Source organism: Podarcis muralis, chromosome 8, assembly GCF_964188315.1.
Source record: "Podarcis muralis chromosome 8, rPodMur119.hap1.1, whole genome shotgun sequence".
NCBI lineage: Eukaryota > Metazoa > Chordata > Lepidosauria > Squamata > Lacertidae > Podarcis > Podarcis muralis.
In genome coordinates, this window is record NC_135662.1 from 61,400,634 (window position 1) to 61,417,869 (window position 17,236).

Consider the following 17,236-nt stretch of genomic DNA (forward strand, 5'->3'; position numbering starts at 1 on the left):
TTAAACAATCTATATGGCCTTTTAAATTGGGGTGGGGGCAATTGTTTTTGCTTGTTACCGTGCTGTACATTTTTGGGTTTTTTATATTGTTGTGCATTTATAGGTTTTTTTATATATTGTAAACCATCCTGTGATCCTAGAAGGTTGGTATAGAAATTTAATAAATAAAATAAACTATAAATAAATAAACAAGATAAAAAGCAAGCTTGAAAGGAACAGCTATGGTTCTTCAGAATATAGCTAAGCAGGGGCTGAAGGCTTGGAGCAAGTACAAGTTACTACTAGGGGTTTAAAACCATAATATTTTCACTGAGCATTAGTCTGCCCTGTGGCCCTCTGCATATTTGAAGCATTGATTCCACTCCAAAGTAGGGTGTGGCACAGAATTCTGCCCAAGACCAAGATATCTAGAGCAGTGGTTAGAAGGAATATGGGCAAGAACTGAATCGCAGCAGCAGCTTGTATGCAGGTACAGTGGTGCCTCGCAAGACGAAATTAATTCGTTCCGCAAGTTTTTTCTTCTTGCGAGTTTTTCGTCTTGCGAAGCACGGTTTCCCATAGGAATGCATTGAAAATCAATCAATGCGTTCCTATGGAAACCGCCTTCAGACCAGGTCCGGGGACAGTCTGTCCCCCGACCTCTTCTGAAGGCTGGGTGGGGGACGACAAGGGCTTTTCTTCCCACCGCCAGCCTTCAGAAGGCTGTTCTGAAGGCTGGCGGTGGGAAGAAAAGCCCTTCTCCCCACCTCCCGCCCCGCAAGCTCCGGGGACAGGAGGGCTTTGCTGCCGCCCGCCAGCATTTTAAAAGCCCCCGGGACAGTGGAGACTTCTCCGCTGTCCCGGGGCGATTTTAAAATGCTGGCGGGCGGCAGCGAAGCCTCCGCTGTCCCACGGCGATTTTAAAATGCTGGCGGGCGGCAGCGAAGCCGGGGGGTTTTAAAATGCTGGCGGGCGGCAGCGAAGCCCTCCTGTCCCCGGAGCTTGCGCAGCGCGCTTCCCTGCTATCCCGGACCGCTTTTAAAATGCTGGCGGTGGGGAGCAAAGCCTTTCGGCCCCCGCCGGCCTTCCTGGACCTCTTCTGAAGGCCGGAGGGGGGGCGAAAGGCTTTGCTCCCCACCGCCAGCATTTAAAAGAGGTCCTCGGAGATTTCCCTATGGGCTTTCTTCTTGCGAAGCAAGCCCATAGGGAAATTCGTCTTGCGGAACGACTCAAAAACGGAAAACTCTTTCGTCTTGCGAGTTTTTCGTTTTGCGAGGCGTTCGTCTTGCGGGGCACCACTGTATTAACAGTGCACAACACAAACAGCAAAGGCCACTTGTACTCTTGCCAAAGCTAGTGGCATTTGTCCATTTTTTCCATATTATAGCACATGCAAAAACACCAATGAAATGCATTCTCTCTCAAGCAAGCTCTTGGATACTTTTACACAGCGGACATTTTCTCTCTTTCACAGCACTTCCATGTAAGGAACAGACTTAGTTGATGCCTGTGACAATCATGAAAAAGCACCCTTGAACTTGACTTTGATTTCACACCAGTAAATAAGCACAACCCACTGGGGATTTCTGGTGCCTAAGCTTTGTGGCACAAATAGGGAGCTGTGCGGGAGAACATTCCTTGGCACAACTCTCACTCATTTTAACAAAGTGTGTTCAAGAGATGCTCCCAGTGTTCTGCTCTGACTGTTCCAGTGAAGCAAGCAGACTGGGTATATTCAGACAATCCCTCACTGTTTCATTGGCCTCACTTGGCAGTTCTAACTGTATGGCTAGAATTAAGTGTTATGCTCCCACAACACCAGAGAAGTCCAGAGAAGGAAGGTGGTGATAGTACTTGGCTTTCCATTTAGCTGGACCCCATGGGCAATTGGTTGGCCAAATGGCCAGATTCACCAAACGAGATAGTACAACGGTTATGATGTGATAAATCAGTGTTGGGGACCTTTCCAGGTGTTGCTGGACCAAAACTCCCCTCTGCTCCAGCCAGCATAGCCAATGGTCAGGGATGATGGAGGCTGTAGTTCGGCAACATCTCGACTGCAATGGGATCCTCCCCTCCCCCAAAAAGTAGTTGTCTAAATCTCACCAGAGCTATCTATGCTACTATAAGTAGCATGCCTCATTGGTGGTTAACCTTCTGGGCAATAGTGCCAGAGTATAAGATAGCATGTACCAGGCTCCTACACACAGCACAGAATATATGCAGCCCACTCACTGTGCCTTGGGGTGCCTCTCGACTACATTCACCCTGATCTGTTGATCCAGGGAGCAGGCAGCAATGCTCTGCCTTTGCTGAAGACAAGTCGGTTTGCCTTCCGGGCCCACTAGGCACAATGTAAGCTTTCACTGTCTGTGTCATCAGCTGGCTACAAATACTCTCAAATATCCACACCTGTGCTGTAGCTTAAATAAATAAAAGCTGTTCATTTCAAATGTTGATACTAAGCCAATTTCCAGTCCAATATCTCACAAAGCTGAATTCCCTCGGTTTCCAAAACAGGGCAGACCAACGTGGGTGGGGCTACCATGCGAAGCCACAGTCCAGGAATATAAAATAACATCCTGTGCAAAATGTCTGCGAGAAGCATGAAACGTGGTCTGACATGCTGAGAATTTCCTTGGCGTTTCAGCTATTACTATGACAACAACTCAGGTGTTGATAATGTCCTGTCGCATTACCCCTTCCCTCTTTGTTGAATCAGCACACCTGTTTCTTGCAGGACTCAGTGTCCAGAGGCAGAGAATCCAATTTGTAGCAGCACAAAAACCTCCTGCCTATTTGGGTTTAAGACATGGTGGTGAAGGCCGAGTGTGTCTTAGACGCGGGCCAGGAGTGGCACAGGGAATTCTGCCCCTTAAAGTTTCTTTGTTTTCGATGAGAAACACAATTTATCCAAATTAACAGCAGCTTATGTTTTCTCACCTAATCTCCTCCTCCTCTGGCTGGTCACACCACTCTCAAGATCCCATTATTTCTAACACTCTGCTGCTGCTCTGAGACAACAGGAGGTCAAGGAAGAAAATGACTGACCTGCAAATCATTTGCTAGCATTGTTTTGCTTTATAAATGAAACAGAGGCACAGAGAGAAAGAGATTGCCTTTATGCAGCTGGGGTAATGAAGTTATGTAAATAGGAAGACAATAAGCTGCCTTATATGGATTCAAACCAATGACCCATCTAGCTCATTACTGCCCACACCGCTGGGCAACATCTCTCCACAATTTCAGACAGGGTTCTCCACCAGCCTACTTGGTGATGCTGGGGGCTGAATCTGGGATCTTCTGTATGCAAAAAAGATGCTCTATCACTGAACTATGGCCCTTACCCATCCTGAAAATGTGCTCTGGATTTCAGAGGCTGCAGGTTAATGTGCACAGTCAAGCCAAAGTTAAGCACTCCCACTGTCCTAAACAGGATTCTAAGATGCTTAGGGCAGCATTCAAAGAAAGTAGTTCCATTAATGGAACATTTTAATGTTGTATTTTATTTTTGTTTTTAAGTTGTAATCATTCTTCTTGTTTTTATTATTGCTTGTAAGCCGCTCTGAGCCCGGCCTTGGCTGGGGAGGGCGGGGTATAAATAAAAAATTATTATTATTATTATTAGTGCAAAGATTTGTGGCTGTGCAGTGGAACTTCCCCTCCCTCTCCTCTCAGTGCATGTGTGGCACAATGGTTAAGAGTGCTGGACTATGACCTGGGAGACCAGGGTTTGAACCCCACACTCAGCCATGAAGCTCATTGGGTGATCTTGGGACAGTCACCATCTCTTAGCCTAACCTACCTCTCAGAATTGTGAGGAAGACGTGGGGAGAATGAGAACTATGTACACCACTCTGAGATCCTTGGAAGATAAAGGTGGTATATATAAATGTAATAAAGGAAATAAAGGAAATAAATAAATGCAATTAAAAGTTGCAACTAAATCTATCATCTTACAAGAAAGAGTGATTTGTAAAGGCCTTTTTTCATGAGTTCAGGTAAATATGTGTTGACCGTGTAATTTTCATGCATTAGAAGGTTTTCCGATCTTTTACTAATAGTACATAAATATTCTCTCAAAAAAACTTACACTGTTCTCTAATGATTTATTCCCATCTGGTTCAAATGTGACAAATAACCAAGCTTTCATTCTTTAACATCTATTCTTCAGTTTAATGTATCACGAGTGGCGCTGGGGAGATGTCGCATTCAACAAGAACAGAATTAGGCTAACACTGAGCGCTTTTGAAAAAAAAAGCGACACTCTAAACCTTCACAAAGCATTTCCTGCTGCACAGCCTAGTATTTCCTTTTTGTGTGGTTTTACTCTAAAGGAATAACAATCATCTTTTCCTTCTGGAGTAGTACACTCTGTGCCGCTTGCCTTTTGCTGCCTGTCTGATCTTGAGAAGATAAATTTAGCATATGAAGATTCACGCGCAAATAGATAAATGTGTCTTGGGTGATCTCTTACACAGACTGAAAAACAGGAACTGCTATATATTGGATGGAGAAGCATGGCTGCATGTGATAATGTGTAATGGATGCATGCAGTATGTATGACTAAACCCTGCAATTTTCTACCTAAAAAAACAACTGATGATTACAGTCAGGAATAGGCTCGCTGACTAAACCGACCAGCTCACAGTTCCACTTAAAATCGTTCAACTTTAAGCTTAAGGTGGCAATCCTATGTGCACTTATATATGAGAGTAAGTCCCACTGAACTCAGTGGAACTTGCATCTGAGTAAACATCCATAGGATTGAGCGGTAAACCCTATTGATATTGATACTACTACTATACTTCCGTTCATGTGAGGATCGCAGGGCCATTTACTATATAAAAACACAAAAAATAAATAACATGGTAACAAGCAAAAACAACGCACCCCTGTTTAAAAAGTGATCGATTGTTCATTCGCCAAAGGCCTGGGGAAAGAGAAATGTTTCTGACACATTAAGGCCATATTTATCTGGTTAATTTTTTAAAAAATGTTGCACTTTCCATTCTGTCCTATGTCTGTCTGTCTCATATCCCTCCAACCTACAGCAACATCAGCCTGTTTTCACTACAGAAAAGTGGTGCCCCAGTAATTCCCCCAGTGTATGAGTGGTGCACTGAGAAAATTTGCTTCTTGCTGGTCAGCAAGGCAGCTAGGCCAAGGTTTGGTGGTGTGTGTCATCTGAATTCATACTTATGCTTAAGCTACCTTCTTGCTAACCATGAGCTGTTTGGACAGTATGCAAAGCCAAACCTTGGTTTAGCTGTCACACCATGCTGAGCTAAAAGGGTTGGGGAAAAGCAAAGGTGGTGTAAGCTCCTCTCTGGGAGACAGCACATCCATACACTTCCAATAAGCCTCACGTGTTTGACTTACCATGAGGTGCAAACCAAGGTGACCTGCTAAGCACTTGACTTTTTTGGAGCCCCAAAGCAGTTTGTTGAGCCCCTGACAAGCTGCTTTCAGCTTGGTGACCCACACTGCATTGAGACGTACCCTAACTACATGAATGCATTGCAATACCCAGGAATATCCCTCTGCAGCTTTCAAAAGAGGTAGCTACAGACAATGTTTCAAGCGTTCTTTCTAAAGAAGCTAGTGCAGTTTTTACAAACTATGCTCAGCATTTTTTTAAAAAACCCACAAAAACAGAGGCAAAAATGGCAAGGAATTAAAACATTCAGTTAAAAGCTTTAAGGGCCCCCAAGAATGGAAAGAAGTAGCAGTAACTTCTCACCTTGCGTGTTAATCTTCTCTTTATCTCCCGTTTTTCTTCCTGCTCCTCTTGCTCATTCCGCGCTGGAAAAGATTTACAGTGTTGTAGACTGGTTGTACACGTGAAATATGAAAAATATGGCAAGCGCTGGGATGGGGTTATTGATATTTTGGTCTTTCCCTTCTGAGGGATGCCTGGGAGTAGTCAACTTCCTGCTACATCTTTCCCAACACCTTCCTTTGCACACCTTGCAAAACATTCAAATCCTTTTTCCTCTGGCTAAGTGCCAGCATGAATTTCATTCCTTTAACTGGGCTCAGTTCATGCCAACTATTAGGCTGGGAGCCAAGGGGCTTCCTCAGCCATTACCTCTGTGCCTCAGGGTCTATCAGCTGTGGGGGGGGGAGAGGAATGATACCACTGCCAGCCTCAGTGCAGAGCACAGTGATAAGGCAAGCAGCTCAGGGTTCAGTCTGATGTAAAATTTTTGCTTTTATGGAACAGCTTCTGGAATGAGTCCCAGAAGCATTGCACATATAAAAAGAGAGTTCATGACAATGAGCCATCCATGCATCTTGGTTGCATCTGATCCCATGAACTCCAGCTTTGCAAGTCTCAACACTCAGCATCCTCTATGATGCCTACTGGGACCCATCATTACATATATGCAGTTACAAACATCATTAGTTGCAAACTGTTACAGCTGATGCAGCCAGTGAAAAGACGTAAATGGGCCTATTTTGCTGATTTAATTTTTAACCTACAGGAGGAAAATAGGCACCTGGATAGACATCTCTGTGTACACAGGCCTTTCCTTTCGAATGCCGTACATGTGCCTGGCAAAGTCACCAGATTAAGTGTTTGTTTAGCACATTGTTGTTGTTTTAAACAGTATTTTTCCCCAAAAAAGAAAAACTTGAAAAATTGCTTTGGGGAGGCTTTGTAATTGTCAAAAGGGAGAGACAATTAACATTATGCATGTCCTTAATATGCAAAATGGAAGAGTGGATTTTCCCTAAGTGCAATCCTTAAATGTACTTGTATATCTGACCTAAAGGAGGTGAGTGTGGAGCATAGTAAGGAGGCCACACAAATCACGTGTATCTCGACAAATCCTTAGTTTCCAAAAGCACAACCTACTCATTATAACTCAGTTGCTAACTATATCAAGCTTAGACATACAGGGTGGTATCCAATGCACTGTAGGGATGCAACCCTATGCACATTTATACCTGGAAATAAATCCTGCTTAAATCAGTGGAACTTACTTCTGTGTAAACATGCACAGGTGTGTATTGCAAAAGAACAAGAGAACATAACCTGGACTTCCTTGGCTGACTAGTGACTCAAAGATGTTCTCCCCTAAGTACCAAACTGAAAATGCTGAAAACTGTTCGCGACAAGTGTTGTGAATATAGCTTCACAGGAAATCTGCTTTGAAGGAGGACAGTAATAAAAGGGCAACGAAAACCTGCTTGTCTCTAGCAGAGAGAGGGGTGGAGCTGAAGGGGCCCTTTGCCCAGAGACCCGAGTACGCCATCTCCCCACACCCCTCACAAGTTTGCAGTTACTCACGTTTGAGAATGTTCCTCTGCTCCAATTCTTCAGCAGTTGGCCTCTGGCTCAGTCGTCTGTGGAAAAAGCTCAGGATCAGTTTCTGGACCATATCATGCCCTCAGACGTTCAGTGTGGCCCCGAGTTACTCTTTGCCCCATAATGCAGAAACTGGGAAGATGACTTTGCCCTGGCATGATATGCCCTGGTAGTTTCCTTCCTGCTGCTGACCAAGGGGAAACCAAACCTGCCGTGTCATATCAGGAATGCCTCTACCATCTCCACCTCAGGCTAACTGGCTGAGAGAGAAGAGGCAGGTGTCTCGACTTGTCATCTTCTTCCCTCCCTGCTCTTGCAAGCATGACAAGCTCCGCTCCGTGCTCTTCCTTCCCTACGCTTATGTGAGCCTCCAAACTGTGGCCTGCTTGTCCAAAGAGGCAGTGAAACAAAGGCAGCTAACAGCCCAGAAACGACGTCGAAGCATGGTTAGAACAATAATGGCTCTTCTTTGCCTCCTCAGTCCTCACTTTCCCTCTGAAAACCTTTATGCAATTTCTTAATGATGAATTAACAGTGGTCAAACGCACTTTCTCCTGCCAGCGTATATTTTGCCTACAACAAACACAACCATTTGGTGTAAAGGGCAATTGCAAAGCAAGCATATTCTAGGACGTAAGAGCAGCCGAGGAGCTGCGGGGGCAAAGTTATGTAAGAAAAACATAGATGGCTGCGAACACTGTTGTTCCCAACTTGCTGCGACATTCAATAGCAGTTTTGTCTCTGGCTTCAAGTAACTCATTCTCCCTAAGGCCACAGATGGTTATTAGTGCTGTGCTGAAAGCTGTCCTCTATGTTTTCAAAATGCTTTCTTCCCCTGAGAAAGAGGCTTCCATTTTTTGGCCTCAGTCTCAGGGCACCTTAGAATTTCTCAGCAGGTGTGGGGGTTTCAGATTGCCTTACTCTTGTGAGGTGGTCAAGGGTGATGCGTGTGTGTTACTTTCTGGTAAACATTGCTCTAGCACTCTGCAGCCTCCCCAGCTGCTCTCGCTTCCTGATTTGAAAAATCCCCTTCAGAGAAGTTACCCCCTGGGCTTCAATTCAACAGAGTGCAGACCACCGCTGAGTAATTCATAGAATGAAAAAGGGATACTTAACAAGCAGCCCTTGCCACCTTAAAAGTGAAGTAAGCATGATGAAAATCTTGCACCCTAGCCATGAGAACTTCACAGAAATCTTATCTTCCCTTTGATAAGTTTCAATTATCTTTTCTCGCTAACTGATGGAGTATACTTAGGGAGGTGGGGAACACAGGATAATTTTTTGGCACAGCACTAATGATTACTCAAATATAAATTATCTGTAGTTTAGCTATATAATTTATCTGCAAAGCTTGATCTCCAAGGGTACAAACCTGCAGGAAGTTCTCCTATGCTAAGTCCTAACCATATGAATGGAACTACGAGAGAAAGGTATGCCTGCTCTGCTCCCATTCATCTCAATGGGGCGTGTGCAAGAGAACGTCCCAACAGATTGTTCCTAGTGGATTAATTTGGCCATATTGCCTTTGCATTTGCTGGCTCCATAGCCTCTTTCTTTTGTATTTTAAAGGCTGAAGAGAGACATATAAGGGAAACAGCAGTTCCAGTGGGACCCTCACCTGTAGTTCAAACTAGGGGATGCCTCAAGCATTTGATCAAGGGTGCTCACAAACGCTGACCAAAAGCCTCTGATCAGATGCTTGAGAGCAGGATTGAGATGAACACAGACTTGTGTGCAGGGCTGCCTTCTGCCCAGTCCTATAAGGTGCCACCTGCACCTTCCACAGCCTGAAGGTGAAGAAACTTACCTTCAGGCTGGCAGAAGGAGAGGCATCCTACCAACACCCCTGTAGGAGAGATGCTGCGTGGACCAGTTGCATTTCCCCCATTGGGGACACTGGGAACTGTTGCATCCCCCAGTGGGAAAGTGGTACCACGCACATCAACCCCAGCAAAGGAGAAGGCCCTTAGGGGGCCTGGTCATTTGATGGGAGCGGCATGCCCCATATCACTGTCTGACTGGAGATGTTAGTCACCTGATCGGCAGTTGCAGTGACCTCCTCTGAACTTTGACAGACATCAATCACCTGACACCAATATGAGATTGAGTGACTGACAGGCGACCATAAAAGTTGGCTTGTGGGGTAAGTAATTAAGGATCTGGCCCACAGGCCTGATCCAGCTCTGACTTAAGAAGTCTCAGCTGCTTCCCCAATGGGAAAGACACTCTGCCAGGTCTCAGAGCCTCTGCAACTGTGGTGGGCACTGCTGTCTTCTGCAAGTAGATTTTTCATCAGGGTGATGGCATGAGAAAAAGGGCTACATCCACCACAACCCTATCTTCTTAAGTGATCCCCTCATGGCTATGACTAAGTGCAAATAAACCTGCTACATAACTCAGGCCCAATGTAAGAGAAGATGAGTTATACTTCATATAATTTTGGAACCAATGAAAATACGAGAAACCGGCAAAGTGCTTTTTAAAAAAGGTCAGGATCATGCCACGTGTGTTCAGAATGAACTTATATTCAAGGGCACACTTTAAAAGGGGACAGCTCTGTTTAAGTACCGCTAATCACGATTATTATCCTTACAGTGCACAGCCAGTGTTACAAAGAGGATGTTTGAGAGAGTTCACCTTAGGACTGTAAAGCAATTAGACGTGTGGCTTTATCTAGCTGGGCCTGGGAATAAAAATATAAAGCTGCACAGTTCAGCATTGCAATGGGTAGCTTTGTTGTGCTCGTTGCAACACGTAGCAAGCGTGTTATGTAATGGCTTTCCAGAAGCCTCATTAGAACAGCTTGTTAAAAGGAGGAACACAGGCTGTGGAAACAAGCATTTTCACGGAAATGTTAAAGGGGCTTTGAACCTCGCAGAAAAGGAAAGTAGGTAAAAGCTGCCAACTGTCAACTGCAAAAGTATGTTAACACTGTCCATTTCCAATTGTCCGCAACCCTTTAGCTTCTAGCATAGCAGAAGCAAAAAACACAGCATTTCAGAGTATCCGCCCCGCCAAATAACTACAACAAAGATGCCAATCTTACTCTTGGTGAACCTTCTGCAGCCATCCTAACTCTATGTCAAGCTGCTTATAAAGGGATACCTGATCTATATTCAACCATCTTGAAGCTACATGACTGTGACTTTATTCACTCACTAGAGCAGTGTGATGTAGTGGTTAGTGTGTTGGACTAAGACCTGGGAGACCAGGGTTCAAATCCCCACTCAGCCATGGAGCTCACTGGGTGACCCTGGGCCAGTCACTGCCTCTCAGCCTAACCTACCTCTCAGGGTGGTTGTTGGGATTAAATGAGGAGAGGGAGAACCATGTATGCTCCTTGGAGAAACGGGTGGGATATTGATGCAATGAAGAAATAATAGAAAAGTAAGATTTTTGCCCAGGATAAACAAGGCTCCATTGGGAGGGGTTTGGGGAGACGTTAACTAAAAGCATGCACTGTGTGATGTCAAGAAATTTGACAAGAACATCTATAAAATTTGAATCTAGTCCTGAACACTCAGTGAACTGACAGTTTTATAACTCTAGCAAGTTTATGACTGTCAGCGCACAATGATTTCAGACTTCTCAGTGCACTGCAAAGAGATAAAGAATAAAGTCATCACTCTCCTTAAAGAAAAAAAGGGAGTGAGGAGGAGAATTCCAGAGCAACAATAACCCAAGCAATCAGTCAGTATTTTATGGGAGAATTGCTGCTCAGAGTTTCCAAAACCTCTTTCATATCGTTACTGCCACACACTCTCAATATCATTGTACTGTTCTCTTTCATCTGCCAAAAGCAACAAGAAAAGCTTCTTCCTTCTTTTATTTCTGTCGGTAGGGATCAGCTTTCAAGCTTCTTTTCCCCCACTGCCAACCTCTTTGTGTCCCAATCACCGGTGGGGCTTAGGGATGGCTGTCCTATAAGCTGCTGTGCTCAGGACTGTTCTGAGCTGGTTCTGGGATCTGGCCCTATGCCAAGGGCTGGTCAAGCGGCAGCCATCTACACAGCTCTGTGTGTGTATATGTCTCTGTGTTTATACACACACACACAAAAATTTTTCCCAAGAAAAAAGTGCCAGTACTCACCAGCAAGCAGGGGGAGGAGCCAACATGTGGGAAGGGGTGTGGCCTGATGCCAAGGCTGGGTGGTGAGGGCAGGTTACCTGTTTGATGCTCCCTTGCCCGCCCACCCACCTACCGGGGTGCCCTACCTGAAGATGCTGGGAATGGGACCGTCTCCTTGCAAGGCAGATGCCCTACCTAACTCTCCCCATTTTGGCTATACATACATACACATATATTCAAAGGGTATCAGAGTGAATAGAAAGGGATTTCACCAGGTGGAATTGTGCTTGAGGCTTCTATTGTTTTCAGCATCTTTTACAGAGCTGCTTTCAAAGGCAGGATTTGGATGTGAGATTCCATAAAAGAAAGCAGAAGAGATGGGGCGCTTTCTACAGTTGGACCTAGACTCTCCCCTAGAGAGAGTGACCAGGCACATCTATATTATTTTGTTTTCGCCCCTGTCTTTCCATATTTTGCGCTCAATAAGAGGCAGCTCCATAGCCCACACCCTGCACCCCAGAGGAGTCCCAGATGCCCTCCTGAACTCTCTTCTTCTCAAAATCAGTTACCTGTCAAGAATAGCCAACCAAAGTACTTCAGACTGATTTTTTAAAGCCCTATGGGGAGCATTCTGGGCTGAAAAAGTGAGGTATAACTATGTATAGCAAACCAACAAAAAAACCAGAAAGCTCCCTGTTAAGCAGAAGTTGGATGGCCATCTTGTCATGGATGCTTTAAGCTGAGATTCCTGCATTGCAGGGGGTGAACTGGATGACCCTTGGGGTCCCTTCCAACTCAACAATTCTATGGAGAACAGAGGTCATTCTTGCAGTAGTTCTCAGTGCACACATTGAGTAGTACTCTCAACGTTCATTCAAGAAAATCAATTTCCTCCAATGCCGCAGACCTCATTGCTGCAAACTTTTAGTAAACATAACTGTTCTCATTTGGCTGTTTATGTTTCCCTCCAGGGCAATTTGAAGAACCTTTTGTGTAATGAAGAAGGCTGAGTAATTCACGGCACAGTTGGGGAAGGCGCAGGAGCACAGCGAGGCTGCAGTGACTGCAGTGATGACGATGAGTCAGAGCGGCAATGACCAAGTTCTCCATGTGGCAACATGAACCTTTAGAGTTCCACTGCAAAGTCTGGAGGATGGGGTGGGGGAGAGGTCCAACTAGGCCTGACATTAGATGCATCCTTGCATTTAAAGTGAAGCCGTTGTTGTTGTTGTTTAATTCAAATCACATCAGCTAGAGGGGCCTGGTAATATTCAGGATCACAACAGGTATAGAGGAGGAATGCAACCCTTTCCTCCCCTGCTTCAGAAAAATCCTTCCTCCGAAGCTAGTATTTTTCACATTAGGAGGAAACCCCATCAGTGCCAATAAGGGATTTCTCTGCCTACCAAATGCCAGCTCCAGAGAAGGGATTTTCCTCTTGGGACAGGAGACCCAAGAAATCAGAAGGAAGCTCAAGAAAGGGTGGGGGGGAATGGGGGTGAAGCAGCAGCAGTGAAGGCTGACTCAAAATATCTCACCACGTTATTTGCCTGCCTGGCTCTTATAAAGTTCTATTCAAATTCTGCCTTGATCCAGACATTGCAAAACGGATGTGAAAGAGCAACAGGTTTGGGATGAAGGCTGGCACACCCATTGAATAATTTTCCAAGAATGCTGACCTGGAAGCCAGCACCAAACTGCTGACCAAGAAGCCAACATGAGACTGCATGATTCCAGACCCCTCTCTGTCTCTCCTAGAGACACACACCAGGGCAGGTTGACAATGTTTCTCTCCCCGCCCACCTTTTGCTGCCACAAATCCCCCCTTTCCTATCTCTTGTGCTCACTTTCCTCCCAGCGCCATTATCAGTAGGGGTGTTTTTCAAAATAAAATAAATAAACAAAACAAAACAAAACAAAACAAAACAAAACAAGTAATTTCCTCCTAGTATTGTTTCAGATTCATGCTTCAGTCATTTTAATAATTATGACAAATTGGCCCCTGGCCTTGCAATGTAGCAGAGAGAGTAATTCCAATGTATCCTCCACTGAGCGTATATTTAAATGTGGGGAATATTGTGTTTTCCTGATTATAATGCTAGTGCTTCTGTTCTCTCTCTCTCTCTCTGTTCTTTTCACACTGCAGCACTTGTTGTGTTATGGAACAACTGTGGCTTTTTGACTGATAAACTGGCATGTCATACAGGCAAGGCGGCAGCCAATTCGTGCAGGGATTCTGTTCCCGGGTCCCACACACATCGATGGAGCGTGCCCTGCCCTGTTATGCCCCATCCACCCCAGTTCTGCCTTCTTCTGGGTCAAAAAGGACCCATGTGTCAGTGATCGTGCCTCCTTTGGACACACCTAAAATGGCCGCCACCTGTACTAAATTCCATTCACACCAGTGGGTGTGGTGTGGTACAACAATGAGCATCACTGAACAATGTCCCTATTCCCCTACCCTTTTCCAAACATGCGTGCTTCTGTTCCCTCATTATTCCTTCATGAAAACAGCAGGGAAGAGCTGCACCCCCAATGTTATCACTTTATTCCTGATATTTTCTGGGTTTAGTGGATCGTGAATGGATTTTTAATGGAATCAAATAACAAGGAAATGAGTGCCAGACATGCACTATATTTCATTAGCTTTCCAGAAACTGCTTTTACATCATGTGAAAAGTCAAATATAATGCTAAAATTAAAAGTTAGGGAAGCAGTGTGAAAATGGAGTAAGCTGCCATGCGAATGCAGCCTGAGTTTATTTTTTGTTATGGCAATTTCTCTGTCTTCATGGAGCTCACCTCTGTTCTGTCAAAAGCCTCTACTAGTGCATACTTCTGAGTTGAAACAGCCGAAAGAATTTGTATAAGACATTTTAATCAGCTTTCTTGTGAGGATGGAGAAATCTAGTTCAGTCTCAGCAGTGATAATTATTTCCTAATGAGTCTGGTACTAAAAATGTGTGGAGTTTTTCTTCTTCTTCTATGTTTTATGTTCTTTCTGCAAATAATGTAGGCAATTTAATCAGCTGGCTGTTCCAAGACTCTGGGGGCTTCCTTTAGAATGGTAAAAGTCTGTTAGAAAAGTTGTTAAAATTGTCAGCTGGAATCGTACTTTGCATCTCAACTTTTCCCAAAGGACCAGAAGGGTTTTACTCCCTTAATTTAACTTGAGATCTATGTCATTATGTGCCAATTCCTTAGCGATCAGGAAAGAATGATGAAGTTTTGAAAATATTATTATAGTATAAAGAAATTGACCAAGTGTTCTAACTGCTGATACTGAAAACTGGCTGGGCCAGAAAATTAAGGGATTATTCTGAAGTGCGATACTTGGCTGTGTGGGTTCCACACACATCTCCTTGAGCTCCTCAGAACAGATGTGGGGAACAAGTGCCCCAAAAGCTCTTTTACCGAAAGCTCTAGGATTGAACATGCTTATCTTTGGCTGGACGCTGCGCTGCCCTCTTGTTAGTTCAAGAATAAAAAGCTGGATAGCTCAAGCCGCCTTATGCATTTGGTGCGGGTCAAAGGAAGGAAATTGCATGGTTCTTACCTTGTCAGCTTTGTCCCGATTTGCTGCCTCAGCTCCAGCCTCTCCTCGTCGGTCTGCATGGGCAGGATGTTCTTCTCCTCCAGTTCTCGTTTGGATGGCCTGTTGCTAAGTTTGATGGCTAAAGAGTCCTTCCTGCAGACTTTCATGGCGAGGGAACCTTGGGCAGAAAGAAGCAGCTTTTGAGAATGGAACTTTAGACTGTGCTGTGTCTTCATCTATAGCACTAGGATCACAGCAACACAGACTTTGTTTGTTTTTTAAAAACCTTTCCTACATAGGGAGATGGATGCTACTCTGATCTTCAAACTAGAAACCTCTTTTAAAAGCCTTTCCGCTGATTCAGTGTGCTACTTACTAAGGAAATGCAAATTATTATTTTGTACATCAGCTCTAGACAGGCAGCACGGATGCAGAAGTGGCTCTGGCCTTAGCCCAGAAAACAGTGTCTCTTTTTCACCCAAGACCTATTGCTGCCATCATCATGATACAAGAGGGCAGCAAGCCCCTGACAGGCTCTCCATTGCATCAAAGCAACAGCAGTTTAGACGAAGGATTGTGGGGCAAGGAAACAAGCCTTGCACTCATCTTCCTGCTCCACAGTCCTTAATACAATGCACACCACCCTGCAGATGGGAATGATATGTGCCCTTGAACCTAAGGACTTTAAGGAGGGAGTCACCTTGCTGTCCTTGAGCTTCTTTGTGCCTATTCCCAAGGGTATCAAATCTGTCTACAACGCTGTGTTGTTATCAGAGCAGCTCTTACTTGTAAATAATGAGCTGTCCTCATCTTCCTCTTCGTCGTCATCCTCTTCTTCTCTTGCATAGAGGCATGAAGAATCTTCATAGTCAGATTCATGAGGCACATTTTCTTTATTGTCATCACATTCGATCACAACCGTTGGCACTTGTCTCATGTCTGAAAGGCCTCCTGGTCCACATTTGGTGACACTGTCTCCCCCATGCAGACCAGAGCTTGGGGAAATCAGAGGGAGGGAGAGAGAGAAGGACATTGGAATGACTTGCTTCCCAAGCATCAAAAGGTTATGCTAGCACCTTTCGAATGGATGTAACTTTAAAAAATTTTTACAGCAAGGGGACAGGTTTGGAAGCGTAATCACTGGATGCAGAACCTTTTCATGTCCTGGGATGAGCCCTGGCAATCCAGATCCACAAGTTTGCAATGTGATTCAGTTGAAGCTGGGTAAAAGGTGAAGAGTGCCAGTTGGATAATGTCCACTGTGATAGTGCTTTAAATACTGAGTGCATAAGGTAAAGGGTAAATGGACCCCTGACCATTAGGTCCAGTCGTGGCCGACTCTGGGGTTGCGGCGCTTATCTCACTTTATTGGCCGAGGGAGCCGGCATACAGCTTCCAGGTCATGTGGCCAGCATGACTAAGCCGCTTCTGGCGAACCAGAGCAGCGCACGGAAACACCGTTAACCTTCCCACTGGTGCGGTACCTATTGATCTACTTGCACTTTGACGTGCTTTCGAACTGCTAGGTTGGCAGGAGCAGGGACCGAGCAACAGGAGCTCACCCCGTTGCGGGGATTCGGATCACCAACCTTCTGATCGGCAAGTTCTAGGCTCTGTGGTTTAACCCACAGCGCCACCCACATCCCACTGTGTGCATACTTGTCCTCATAATGCACAAATATAAAAACATTTATCTCTCTCCTATTCTCCACAGAACTCATGGTATAGTTTCTATGCATCAAAAAATCCAGCTGAACAGGCAGTAAAAAATACACAGCCTAGCACTAAGTACACACCAGTTGAACAAAAAAGGGCAGAAAAGAAAGTGACCATTAGTAAATGTAAAAAATATAATAAAAAACCAGAAGTACTAAAAACATATGACACTGTAAACTCCCTAAAACAAAGCATTTCTTTCTAACAGAGTTCTGGGCCAATTTGCACAAATAATTCCAAAGTGTGAGAGCTACCACCAAGGAGGCTCTGTTATGCTCTCCACAAATATTACCTCTGTAATGGAAGAAACCCTAAGCTGGGCCTGGTCTGCAGATCTCAAGAGATAAGTGGGCCTATAAATGCTTGCAAGTGGAAAGAGGCATTCACCAAAATCCACAACTCATGGGGGACTTCCACATAAAGCTCTTTTCATTCCATAAGGAGTTCCCTACCATAAAGGGTGCTATAGCCAATGAATAGCAGTCCTCTGGTTTATCGTAACAGGCCCCAATTTAAGCAACTTTGTACTGGCTGGCGGTTCAAAAATATTATGTGAACTAGTAGAAAAAAGCCATTGTGGTCTGGCAACCCATTCAGAACAGCAACCTGCACTTGCAGGGGGAG

General features: G+C 44.8%; 2 protein-coding genes across 8 annotated transcripts in view; one reads left to right on the forward strand and one right to left on the reverse strand.

Moving 5' to 3' along the window:
• Nucleotides 1-12,952, forward strand: part of TBC1D7 (TBC1 domain family member 7) — a 41,250-nt gene extending 28,298 nt beyond the window's left edge. Inside the window, exon 10 of the transcript XR_003707691.2 lies at nucleotides 12,334-12,952. The gene's annotated coding sequence lies outside the window, so the exon portion shown is untranslated. The remainder of the gene's footprint in view (nucleotides 1-12,333) is intronic.
• PHACTR1 (phosphatase and actin regulator 1) overlaps nucleotides 1-17,236 on the reverse strand; it is a 251,629-nt gene that overhangs the window by 10,104 nt on the left and 224,289 nt on the right. For all 7 annotated transcript variants that reach the window (XM_028737713.2, XM_077933291.1, XM_028737711.2 and 4 more), the window contains 4 exons: nucleotides 15,683-15,891; nucleotides 14,918-15,074; nucleotides 7,277-7,332; nucleotides 5,723-5,784 (listed from right to left, as the gene is read on the reverse strand). In XM_028737713.2, the coding sequence (XP_028593546.2) occupies nucleotides 5,723-5,784; nucleotides 7,277-7,332; nucleotides 14,918-15,074; nucleotides 15,683-15,891 (484 nt within the window). The remainder of the gene's footprint in view (nucleotides 1-5,722; nucleotides 5,785-7,276; nucleotides 7,333-14,917; nucleotides 15,075-15,682; nucleotides 15,892-17,236) is intronic.